The sequence below is a fragment of the Mytilus edulis genome, chromosome 4, assembly GCF_963676685.1.
Source record: "Mytilus edulis chromosome 4, xbMytEdul2.2, whole genome shotgun sequence".
Lineage (NCBI taxonomy): Eukaryota > Metazoa > Mollusca > Bivalvia > Mytilida > Mytilidae > Mytilus > Mytilus edulis.
The window spans coordinates 58020100-58033522 of NC_092347.1; the positions used below are offsets into that span (position 1 = coordinate 58020100).

The 13423-nt window shown below is 29.4% G+C and overlaps 1 protein-coding gene across 1 annotated transcript; it reads left to right on the plus strand.

Annotated features, from left to right (window-relative positions):
* The first annotated feature begins 3116 nt into the window (after nucleotides 1-3116).
* On the plus strand, nucleotides 3117-11784 carry LOC139518481 (uncharacterized). Its single transcript, XM_071310003.1, has 4 exons — nucleotides 3117-3344; nucleotides 9242-9432; nucleotides 9946-10050; nucleotides 10899-11784. The coding sequence occupies exons 2-4, from the start codon at nucleotides 9376-9378 to the stop codon at nucleotides 11226-11228; spliced, it is 492 nt and encodes a 163-aa protein (XP_071166104.1). The 5' UTR covers nucleotides 3117-3344; nucleotides 9242-9375; the 3' UTR covers nucleotides 11229-11784.
* Nucleotides 11785-13423: the final 1639 nt, after the last annotated feature.

Consider the following 13423-nt stretch of genomic DNA (forward strand, 5'->3'; position numbering starts at 1 on the left):
AAAAATTCATTACTTAGGGATGATATCTTTATAATTTCCTTGTGTGATGGTGTTAACACCAAAAGCGTTTCATCATGAATCTGAAATAATTCTAAAATTTACGTGTTTTGACATTAATTGTGAACATCTCATAGAAACAGCTAAAAAAAAATACAAAATAAAATATCAAAACTCTTATAAAGACTTAAGGTTGACTGGGTGAAATTTCTCTTAGAAATTCTTAAAGTAGACTGTGAAAACGTGAAAATTGCTTTAATATTAAATGGATCTTTTGCGAAGTTTCGTTACGAAATTTGGAAAAACTTTCATTCGCAGGGATCAATATTCCAAAGCTATTTGATTTAAACCACCCTATTGTATTGTACATGAACTGTGTTGTAAATCGAGAAGATGTCATAGAAATAATATTAAATCGAGACGAATCCCTTCGGAGAATACATAAATAAAGACAACAGTAGTATACCGCTGTTCGAAATTCATAAATCGATTGAGAAAAAAATCGGGTTACAAACTAACACTGAGGGAAACACATCAAATATGAGAGGTGAACTTCGAAATAACAGAAACGCAACACTAAAATGAAAAACACACAGGAACGATCTATAAGATAACAATGGCCATTTTCCTGGCAAACAATGAAGGGTTGAACCTGGTTTTGTGGCATGCCAAACCTAACACTTTTATGACAATGTTAAATATGACACCATTACATGACAAGGACACATTACACATAAATGCAAACACATTCAGGACAGAGAATTACGCAAATAAACAATTCAATATAGTACATTTCGAATACGAAAAAGCAAACATAGAAGTAAAAAAAAAAAGAAAAAAACCGACAATGCAGCACACACTGAAACAAACTATACGAAAAAAATATCTCAAAATTGCTGTTTTAATGTGTTGAATATTAAAGGGGAATAAAATATACACAATAATGCTTCCGAAATAATTCAAAATATATGCATGAACACCAAATGTTATTAAGAGCTTGATTTTGTTGTTGGAAATCAATTACAATAGTGTATTACGCATTTTTTCAAATGTTGCTGGTTGAATATGAAAAACACAACACAGTTTTCAGAACAATAGATATTTGCTTTTCATGACGCATGTTCTTTTTTATTTTTGCTCCTATAATAACTCAAAATATGTCAACATACATCTAGCTTTTGTATCTAATTTTAGGCACTCGAAATTAAGTAACATATTCAGAAATACGCTATAATGTTATTAGATGTTCAAATGAATCACATAATGCTGTTATCCGTGACTTATATCAAAGATTTTAGGACTTTTTGACTTCAGAAAAATAGGTCCTATACCTGTTTGTTTTCATCGTACAGATAATTGTCCAACGTATTCATTATTGGTATTTTTATCGTTCTTCAAAGTTTTTTCAATACGATTAATTTATACAATTTAAGCAAACTTTCTTCACATAAAAATAAACAGTCAATTTGGACAGCGACGCACGCTTAATAAACCACCTATATTTTATTTGAATTATATGCAATGAATTGTGACTTTTAAAATAGATTGCTCAATAATATGTTACCTCTTCGTTGTCTCTCTTAAACCTGATCTTTAAAAGCAAAACACATTTGATATTAATTCCGATACAAGAGACAGAACTATATTCTTATGATACAAACGACGAAAAATTGCATTAAATTTCCAGTATCAACATGATAACTTTTTTTTATCAGAATTGGTATCGACAAAAGTTCTAATAAGTAGCAATGACTTACTCCTATACACAAATGATTCATATGTGTACACCTCCACAGAGTAAAATCAACATTGAAAAAACTCTTTTCAAAAATACTTTTGTTTTTGCAGAAATATTTTCAGTTTTTAATATCCGGTAAACCATGAGCTTAATTGTCGAATAGTCATAACATTTATTATAATGAAATCAAGCAACAATACGGATTTAGACCGGTGTAACTCAAATGATATCCGGGAAAGACTGGTCAAAAGTTTAAAAGAGTGGGATCATTTTCAAAAGGTTGTACATATCATACAGGGTTTATTTTGCCACAAATATTTGCTCTATGAACTGTACAAAGATCTAAGAGCAATTGAATGTCTCCATTTATAATTTGATACTCAAGTATATTAAATTTATCAAATTCTATGTGGGAGATTTTTTTCCTGGATTGTATCCTCGGAAAATGTTAAGATTTCCATTTCAAAAATATATAAAAAAGCAATTTTGAAGAATACTTATGAAAATTAATTTTAACACCAGATTCAAGAATGACATTTTTGTTAGCATTTATTTGTGAGTAGAAATAGTATGTGCAAGCAAAGGTTTAAAATTTACTGATTACTTTTTCGAGATTTTTTTTGTGTTTGTAGAATTAGATATTCTACTGAAGCAGAATAGTTTTTTTTAGGTATTTTTAAATATTCAGCATATGTTACATTTAGAAAATTTTTTTATGTTAACTTTTTGTTCAAAAAGAAGATTCTAAAATTATTTTTCGGTAGATATTTGTATATGCACAGAAGTCAGATACCATAACCAGCTAGCTTGACATTTCTGCATTTCAATCTACTGTTATCCACGTGTCTTTAGAATATATTGCATTATATATGGTATTGTGCATGTCGTATGAAAATATAACATAGAAACAACATAATATGTTACATGACTTCCCTATATTCTAATCACAGGCAATCAATTAATTTAATCAGCTTAAAACTGCTGTCTTGTATCTGAAATTTAAAACCCCTTTCTTTCAATATAATAATTTGAATTTTGTAAGCTTGCGCTTCTTATCTATTGCCATAATTACTCATAATTGAAAGAAGATATATCGTTATTCAGTTTTAAGACGTTTTTATGATTATAAAAGTTAATCTTCAATGATTTTTCATTGTTCGAATCTCAAAGTTCGCTGAAGATTGTTAAACGATAGAAAACTTTTGAAAAATTGACCTGGTTTGAAATAAATACACTCGCAATTCTTCAGGACCATTATAATTGTACATAAAGGAAGCAATTATCGTAATTACAAGTCTCAATTCGTGACGTTGTAAGAAGCCTGAGAAATAATGCTTAATAATTCTTATATGTGTGTTGAGACTCTTTAAACAGTACATTCACAATCATAAAAGATGTTTGTTTTGAAACAAGCGACAACACTTACATTCTGATAAGGTAAACGTGGACATGTCACATTATATTTCCAGAAACAAGCAAACATTTCTTAAATAACTGTGGAGAATTATAATATAAGTTCGCTTATATCCACAATAACGAACTACTTCTGCATTTTTATGAGATTTCTATGTGGATATAACATTACTGTCAGAGCTATTGATTTCCGATGGTAAGTTTTTTTTCTCTCAAAAAATACCCCCAAAAATGCCAGAATTGTTTCAACTGTAAATAGATTAAACTTATGAATGTATGCATATGTTCCTTGCAAATATATGTTCAATTTATGCAAAACTAATACCTTAAAGTGATTTTTTCTTGGTATTGTCAATCATTGGAGATAATGTTTTATTGCGAATTGAGACATGGGAGAAAAACAAATTTTAAACTGAGAGTTAAACTAAAACACATGTCACTTCTTCCTGAATGAATTGGGTTTTTTTTTCGTGTCGCTTAGTCTTTTATTTTCATTTGGTGTGTGGAGATTTTTTGTCATGTTTCGGTTTTTGTCATGCAGTTTTGCAGGTGAGAATGTTTCCGTAAGATGGTCCCCCTTTTGTTTTACATTTTTTGTCGGTTTGCAAGTTAATTCGTCGAAATAATTTCTGAGATTCCAAATAAAATAGAATAAGCAAAAACGATTTAAATCAGTTTTCAAAATCCAGTTATGTTATTACTAGTAACTAAACGTTCCATGCGGTTAGTTTTCCCTGAAATTGTTTCATTACAGGGTCAACAATTGAAAATTTATGGCAATTTTGAGAATTTCGCATTTTGAAATGAGTCCGCTGAATTTTTATTCCTAATTTTTCGCTGTTATTGCTAAAATATTGATAGTTGGAATTGTTGTCATCAAAGAACCAGACAAATACGATTTTCAATATGAGGACAATATTTGTTAGACTTCCACAATCTGTTTGGACTTGAAACGTCCTCTTCGTTTGATGTTTATATAAATCTATAATGTGCTGGCCCAATCTGTAATACTGTAAATTTTAGCAAATATGTAAAGTAGTATTTTTTGTACTGTTATTGTTGCTGTGTATTGAGAATCAAGAGAACAAAATGAAAATTATGAAATACCCCTTTTCATTTCTATGTCCTATTGAGAAAAACATAATTATAAGGCAGGGTTTATCATTTTTTTCCAGACTGAAAAATAAATTGGACAGTTTATCAATACTGTAGATTTTTTTTCAATTTTACCAGGCATTTTTTACTTACTGTAGCGTACTCTACATTACAATGGAATCTGGTAAATCTTTTTTTTTAAGGTACTGCTCCCTAATGTTTGCATATTTGTTTTGCTGAGGTGCAATCGAACGTGGTGAAAGTATGGACAATAGTATGATTAATGCTTGTTGTTTGCTTCATGCAAAGGGATAACATTTCCATTCAATTAAGGAACAATAGTACTGTAGTTGTAGAGTGACCACCGTCAATTGGCGATTTGACGAACGCAAAAACAGTTTTACTGGCGACGCATAGCGGAGACAGAAAAACCAAAATTTGTGGCCGTCAAATCAAAATTGACGGTGGCAACTCTTCAATTACAGTACTGTTATTCCGATTCTAATGCATTACAAAAATAAATAATAAGTTAAAGCTTAAAAAATGTAAAAAAATCGAGATATAATGAAATTCCGCGAAACTTCATGAATAATTTTGGCACAAAGACGTCATGGCTAAACGTGACGTCATACAGATGAAACTTACAAACTTAAGGTTTGATTACGTTACCTCTACGATTGAAATTTGGATATTAATAAAACATTAAAACGGCGATTTGTTTAGATAAAATTGTAGTAATTAAACATTTGTTGATCCGATAAATTCAAAATGGCAGGCATGTCAACTATGGATTTGACGGTAACTTTTATCCAATGACAAAAAAATTGGTACATAAAAATTGCATTAGAATAAACATATCATTAATTAAGTAGATTCTTAAAAGTTGACGAACCGGGATAAAGGATTGCAACTAGGAAGAAGGAGATAGACTGAATAAAGAAATAAAATATTCTTGCAATAGGCTATAAACTGCCCTTCAAAGAGTTTTGGCAACTGTTCTTAGAGAAACTTAGGATGTGCCCCTATCTAAATACGTCCAGAAATGACTTAGTATTCTTTTTTATCGCTTTACTGTGTAAAATACTGATTTTCTATGATCCAAAACATTTTTTTTTCATAATTATTTCGAATTGAGGAGTGAAAGATCAATTCCGTCGAAACGGAAAAAAAAATATAAATGGGCTGTCATTTCTACTATACATTTAAAACCTTGGTATTTAATAATTGTTGCTTACTCTTTAAAGAAAGTACTTAACTTTCAACCTTACAAAGACTATTAAGTGTTTAAATTGAATACAACAAACGATTTCAAAATAATACCAAATAATCCTGCTTATAATCAGGAGACAAGAATAATATACAAAGATTGTCAAACCAACCACAGTTTAGATATGTTTCCGTATTGAAGATTAAAATATGTTTCTTCCGTTAGAATTCTTGATTGTTTTTATGTTGTACTTTTTGTCGGACTTGCTCTAAACGGAAATTATAGCATCTGGTCAATAAGGAAATCCCAGTTATTAATTCTAATATTTGGATTATAGAGAGAATTTTCATAATAAAGTAAGTATAAAACTTTTGTTTGAAAAATGAGATTCATTCATTAAATTGAAACTTCTGTACAATATATCTCACTATGAATATATTGTATTCATCTATTTGTGAGTAATAATAATTTGATATCTATTCACATTATATTGTCAGATAACATGCTTGGTAGCATTCGGCTGCTGTCTGTTCTATGGTCGGGTTATTTTCTCTTTGACACTTTCCCCATTTCAAATCTCAATTTTATTTAAATGAAATGAGTAGTGTATAGGTTTGCATCAAAAACAAGTTTTAGTAAAGATCGAATATTCTTCTCAAAAATGAATAAATAAAGCAATAGGAGTATACCACTGTTCGTAATCAATAATCTTTTGTTGGAAAGCATTTGTATCCTGTACTAGTTAACAAATGATCTCAGTATATTCATTATACATGTATTTTTATATTCCAGAATTTACTACATACATTCATCTTTAGAAAAATCGTGAACTTTTGATTTAATACAGAATCCGAATTTGCAATTTGGCAAGAAAATATGACACACATCTCAGTTACTATTTTATTTTAGTTGTTCAGTTAAACTGTCTACACACTAATATTGCTTTATTTTGAAGTTTTGATTAGCTCTTCAACGTTTTATAAGGTTTACGATTTTCAAAACTCCTATACCAAGTCAGGAAAATGGCCATTGATTGTTATAGTATAATTCGTTTTTCTGTGTGTTGCATTTTAGTGTTGTGTATTTGTTGTATCGTTGTTCTCCTCTTATATTTGATGTGTTTCCCTCAGTTTTAGTGTGTAACCCGGATTTGGTTTTTTTCTAAATCGATTTATGAATTTCGAACAGCGGTATTTGCCTTTCTTTGCTTTTATGCATTATTGAAGAGACACCGTTTGTCGACATTGGCCTCTGGTACTGCAAAATAATTTCTGTTGATAATTTACTTCTTAAACGGCAACAATGATATATCAATATCCACAAAGATATTCATTTGTGTCAAAGTTCATTTTTTCTTCGACATAATGGAAATATTTTATATATTAAACTATACAATATCAGGTTTCTTATAGGGAGGTACAAAAGCAAGCGATGACAAGGACAGACGTTATTTCTATATAACAGTACCATTTTTAATCGTTATGATATGACAATGAACGGTAAAAATTACTCTAACAAGTTAGATCTTAAGTGAGAAAATTATGTGTTATTATTTTTAAATTACATGTAATTTAATTTATTTCGATATTGAGGTTACTAACATCGACTACAGGAAGAAAAGCAATACGAGGTCATTAGAACGAACTGATGTTCATCCGTTGTCGTAGTACTTCTGACCGGAATTTATAACTACAGTACATTCAGTTGAAATAGAATACCAATCTTTTTTGTCCAGTTTTGACACTGCAGGTGGACGTTTCTTCCCCGAGGGTATCACAAGCCCCAAAACATTGAACTTTTAGAAAAACTAAGGATTTTCTTATCCCAGAAGTAGTTTACCTTAACCGTATTTCGCATAACTTCTTGAATCGTAGTCGCCGGATAGAAATATTATAATAAATTGATAGTATATAAACCGATGATACTTATTTGATTAAGTTCTACTGAATTGATTATTTAGCACCCTATTACATCGTGTCTTTGCATAGACAATATGCAACACAATTGTAAATGTAACTGTTTTCTCAATTCATTCTGTACTTTTCTGACGACACCTTAATACCAATGTCGAAAAATACGTAATAATACGTATTTATCAAATATTTGTTATGAAATTATTTCTGTATTAATAAAGACAAATATCATGACACAGACTGCCAGGTGCGATAATCATCTTCGAAATTTATTAAACACATAAAACATAAGACACATGTCCTCAATAGTTTTCACCACAAATGGCAACAGTTCATTCAAATAACATACAATGGCATTAGTTCATTCAAATAACATATAATCTACAAAAGAGAAGCGCATAATTGAAATATGAACACTACATTCATAGATTAATCTTCCTATACCAAAAAAAGTACACACTACTCGTAAGATGGTCTCCACCCTTGTCGATAACTTTTCTCGTGCACGCACGACTTTAAATTCTAACGGAACTTCTTTTTCTATTGTTTATACAATTAATCAGCTTCCTATACTCAAAAATTCATACACCTGTCGCACATAAATATATTTACAGTTATTAATGTTTTTTTTCTAAAAAAAATTATAGGAAAATTTAAAATGAGCACTGGTGTTTTTGAATTGTGTAATATAATATTCTTTTTGGAAAAATATGAATAATTAAAAATAGGAAAATGATTATTGAATATATAAATATCATGATTTTCAAAACAGAGTAACAGTTCAAAATTATAGAGCGTAAATAATGCTCTGTTTGTGGGTAGGTCGCTGTCTAAATTACGGATAACACACATCTTTCTAGATAACATTTAAGTGTACTAATAATAAAAAAAAGTATAATTTCTGATATCTGAAATTATTTCATATAATTTGACTACTATAGTGTTTCGAATCGCATTTGCATTTGATTGCAGGGAATGTTAATAGTGCCTTGTACAACTCTGTTACATAAGTATAGTATATTTGATGTATTCTTCATTATTTAGAATTAATACATTCGGTACTTTTTGTTGTAATGCTCTTCAATCAGTACTTTTTTTAGCTTTTAAAAATGTTGGATTCGATTGTCACTAATGAGTCTAATGTAGATGAAACGCACGTGTGGCTTTCAAAATTATAAGCCTGGTATCTTTGAGAAGTTTTTCTTTTTCATATGGTTATTCTTTGAAAAAAAATCCGAATACTCTTTCAAAATAGAAAAAAATCAACTAAACATTAGAATTGACCATTGATTTGTTTGTTGCTAAGAATTTGTCATTTATGTATGGAACAGTATGCCTAAATTGTATTTTGTGTCCTATTGGTATAGTTGTCACAAACTTATTTTGTGTATCATTAAGACGATCTAAATTTGAATTTGAATTTTTAACTTCTCTTAAGAAGTTAATTAGGGTTACGCCCCTTTTAACACATGCATAGCGAGGTTTTATAGCGATATATGAATACGATTATGGCATTCCGCCTTTACATAAACGCGACATGTAGTTAGAGGCAAAGTCGCAATGATTGTAAATCTAAATGTTAAAAGGATGATAAATGTAAAAGATAAATAGCAATGTCTAAAGGTATATTTATGATGATACGCTACACACTTACAATGATAATTGAAAATCATTTTTCGGCTGTAGTGTTTTGTGGAGTGTGGATACTGTCTGTCCTATATTTTTTAATATGCAACTGAAAATATTCTTACATTGATTGTAATATTTATGGCAACTTTATAAAATAACTGTTCCTGTATGTTAAGAAGCAAACATTTTCTAAATATAGTCAAGTAAATTATACATATGAATTATATGGACATTTAATTTGTTTTCCAGACACAAGTGTTTTACTATTCATACAATTATATGACGTAAATGGATCGGAAACTGACTTATGTGGTGGTCGAAAGGGACAATACAACTTTCATGGACAAGATATACATCACTTATTGGGATCATCCTTCCACAAAATGACACGAAAGGCGAACAGACTACGATTTCATACATTAACTGCCATGAACAAAATAGTAAGTTCATTGAAAAATGTTATCAAAGGTTCCAGGATTATAATGTAATACGCCAGACGCATGTTTAGTCTACATAAGACTCATCAGTGACGCTCAGATCAAAATAATCATAAACCAAACAATTACAAATAATGAATGAAAATGATTTAAACAATACCTTTAACATATTACCACATACTTGGTGGTCGGTCCGCTCTGTATATTACAGGATGCTAAGGCTTTGAATTTATATTTTTCAGTCAAAAATGTTTTATATTTGATTGTGATCTTTAATTTTCATCAAAGAACTGTTTTGTCATCGTTCCACATAACATAAACGGTACCAACTTTATTACACTAGATACTCATTCTGCCAATAGTTGTTTCTTCAGTGATGCTATGATCAAAATATACGAAAATCTAAAGCTTAATTAAAAATAATTAGCTTAAATTTATTTCAATTTTGTATGCATCGACACCTTCATAATATATTTTTTGTTTAATCTTTTCATGTCTCATTTTTTTTCATTCCAGGAATTAGTTTACCCTTCAGTTAACAGAGTTACAGAAGTCTTAATAAATGATCGATGTCTAGATTATATCACTAACAGCACTCTCCATGATAATAACATCTCAAAGGTTACTATTGTTAAATTCACATGAAACTTGAAATTTAAAAATAAATATATGCATATGTTTTTATAACTAAATGGCTAGCTTTTAATATAAATATGTACATGAATTTTTTTCTCAGGAAAATTCTATAAAATGTCCAAGTTTAGAAGAAATTAACTTTTTTTAATTTGTTTGTTTCCAATAAACAATTCGCCGATATGTTTTGCGTATGTAGTAACCTCAGGGTGACATTTCTCGTAAAAATCCGGTGATCGCAATACGCATGGATCTGGCATTGAAATAAACTATCATCTTATTGTACATTTTATTTACGTTCTCAATATCCATGCTTCTTTGTTGATTGTTTATTATAGTATCACACTCAGTAAACTACGGCTTCAAAACACGACAATTAATTAGCTGCCATATTGTCTCATCATAAAAGACCGAGAGAATTTTGTTTTGACGATTATACGATACGGATGCGTAAAATATGATAAAATCGTGCAAATAAGACTGAGTTTAGTTTAGTTTGTTACCCCAATTTTGTTTTTTGTCCATGGATTTATGAGTTTTGAACAGCGGTTTACTACTGTTGCCTTTATATATACATAGATTGGTTCAAGAAATAGATAAACATAATTTTCACCAGTCACTCGTTTCAGATGACTTATAATAGAAATATTTAAAAGCTTACAATTACGTCTTACAAATAATCATCCTATGATATACACAAGTGTTTTTTTTTGTTATTTTATTTTCATTTAATTCATTGTGAAATTATCTATTAACTTAATACACACATAATTGATTAAAGATACGAAAAATTATCAATACAAGAGAATATTTCAAATGCATGTTCTTTATTTTAGATTCATCTATTCACCATTCAATTCAATATGCTTCAAGAAGCCAGAGAAGTTGTGAACCAGTTACATGCCCCTCCGAATAATTTTGGTTTCAGTCTGTTACGACTGAGAAATAGCTACATCAAATCACTGATGTGTGAAATTTCAATGATAATGCATATATTAGAACAACCAGTACCCCCGACTACAGCAAAAGATGTAAAACTGTGTGAGAACCTTGACAGAACTGGAAAATATGAACAAGGATATTTTCTTTTAGATAAAATTGAGAAATTGTCACGGACACTTCATTCTCAGTATTCATCTCTTCGACCTGATGACGTATTGTTTTAACTTTACAAAATAAATAAAGATTTCTAGTCAAGAAATCAAATGAGTAGCCCTTATAGTGCTTTATGTGTATATTCATATCAGCTAAAATGGTCATCATTTGCAAACATTACAAGATGAATAGTCAGTAAAGTAAATTTAGATTTGCGCGATTTTTTAGGTGTTGAAATAGCATTTATAACTGAACAAAACTTTATATGGATTTTAGATATATTTATTTATCATTATCTTTCTGATTTATCATTTTGATCTTGTCACATTAATTCTATTTTTTATTATTTAGCATTTTGATCTCATTGAATTTATTTTATTTTTTATCATTTTCATCATGTCGCATTGGTTTTATTCTTTATTATTTTGATCATGCCGCATTGATTCTTTTATTTGGCATTTTGGTCATGTCGCATTAATTTTATTATTTAGCATTTTGATCTTGTCGTATTAATTTTATTCTTTATTGTTTTTATTTTGTCGCATTCATTTTATTCTTTATTGTATCATTATAGCCGTATGTTTTTTTATATTTCTATTTCGCAATAAACGAATCTCTACCTCACTTGAATTGCATTGTTATTAATTGTACTTTTCCCTCACAACTATGAAAAGAAATACGTATGTATTGGCCTGTTTATAATGCAGAAACATCAGAAACTAACAAACGTATCAAATATCAGTCATTATGTTAAAAAAAATGAAATGAGCTATCTCCAAATAACTGTTGTTCATTTTGTAAATGGTGTGATTAGTTAAATGAAATTTTTTTATGATATCAATTTTCGTGAGCAAAACACTTGTTTCTGTGAAGCAACATACATCAATACCCTCGAGACCGAAATCTTGGAAGGTTTTAAAAAAGACTTTTGACACCTCTAGACAAAAAAAAGTCATTAAATAAGCAAAACCATCAAAAGCCAACTGTGTTAGCTTTATTAGTACTTATTTATAATGTAATATTTGAATTATGCGAGTTATCAATCATTGGGACTATGAATTTGTCAAATGTTTATGATTGAATGCTTAATGAAAGTAAAAAAAATATATTTGATAAGTTGTCTTTTCCCGTTATAACTTCCAAATGAACTATTCTTTGATTGTTATAAATATGGTAAAGCACATGTTACAGTTTAAATTCCGTTATATGGTTAAATTTGGTAGGAAAGAAAGGGAACAATATAAAAATCTGATTTAAACGTAAAGAGAATATTTCATCGACAACACTATATCAAATATGACATAGATGTGTTTTTAATAGTGGGATTGGCAAAACATTTCTAAAAAATCCCTTTCGTATGGACAAACATATCATCATCGTATCTATTTTTTTCTGTCACCTTGTTTACGTCAAAGTTGGTTGAAAATTCCCACTTGAGATTATTGTTAATTAAATATTTTATTATCTACCCGTGAAGAACATACATGAATGACTTTCGCCAACATTTTAGCGTAATGGAACAGAAATACCCTTCTGAAAAAAATGTGTGATTTTGGACAAATATGGTGCAATTGATTATAATCAGCGTATCATATAAATCGGGAAGTTTGACAAGTTAGCTGTACACTCATATTTAACCATGAATATCATTTAATTCATAACTTTAATTGTATGGATAATTCATAACTTTACTCTGTGACCTGAAATTCATATTTTTCAAAATACATTTAAATCGAAAAAAAAGAGAAGATAATATTCTTTTTTCTTACGTAATTGGAAATGAAACATATAAGGACATATTTATTAAAGGAGTGTTATTTCAAATTTTATTAATAATGTTAGATCAGCAACATAAGTTAACATTAGTTGAATAAATACCTAACCCCTTCTAAATCAGAATATCTACCTATTTAGATTCACAAATAGACTGGGAGCTAAATCATATTCTAATTCGTGAAACTCTTTTACATATCCAATAAATTGATGTGATCGCAAAATAGTTGTACACTCGCGTCTACTGGAATACAAAAGAAGAAGGAAATATTTTTCAGCTTCTTAGTGTCTTAAAGTGGTGTATAGCAACATTTATTTGAATTCATCCAGAAAAGCAACATAACTACCTCGCTTATTCTACCATGCTTTATTCAAATAAAAAAAGTATTAAAAAATCAAAGGTTATATGAACAGTTTATATAACTTTATTAAGGGGAAATTACATCCTCCGTTTGAATACTGCTACTTGGTAGAGAAAAGACGTTTTGAATAT

Coding starts and splice junctions, on each gene's coding strand:
- LOC139518481 (XM_071310003.1), top strand. CDS start 9,376: ATGACACGAAAGGCGAACAGACTACGATTTCATACATTAACTGCCATG. Junction 9,433..9,945: donor TAACTGCCATGAACAAAATA/GTAAGTTCATTG, acceptor TTTTCATTCCAG/GAATTAGTTTACCCTTCAGT. Junction 10,051..10,898: donor ATGATAATAACATCTCAAAG/GTTACTATTGTT, acceptor TCTTTATTTTAG/ATTCATCTATTCACCATTCA.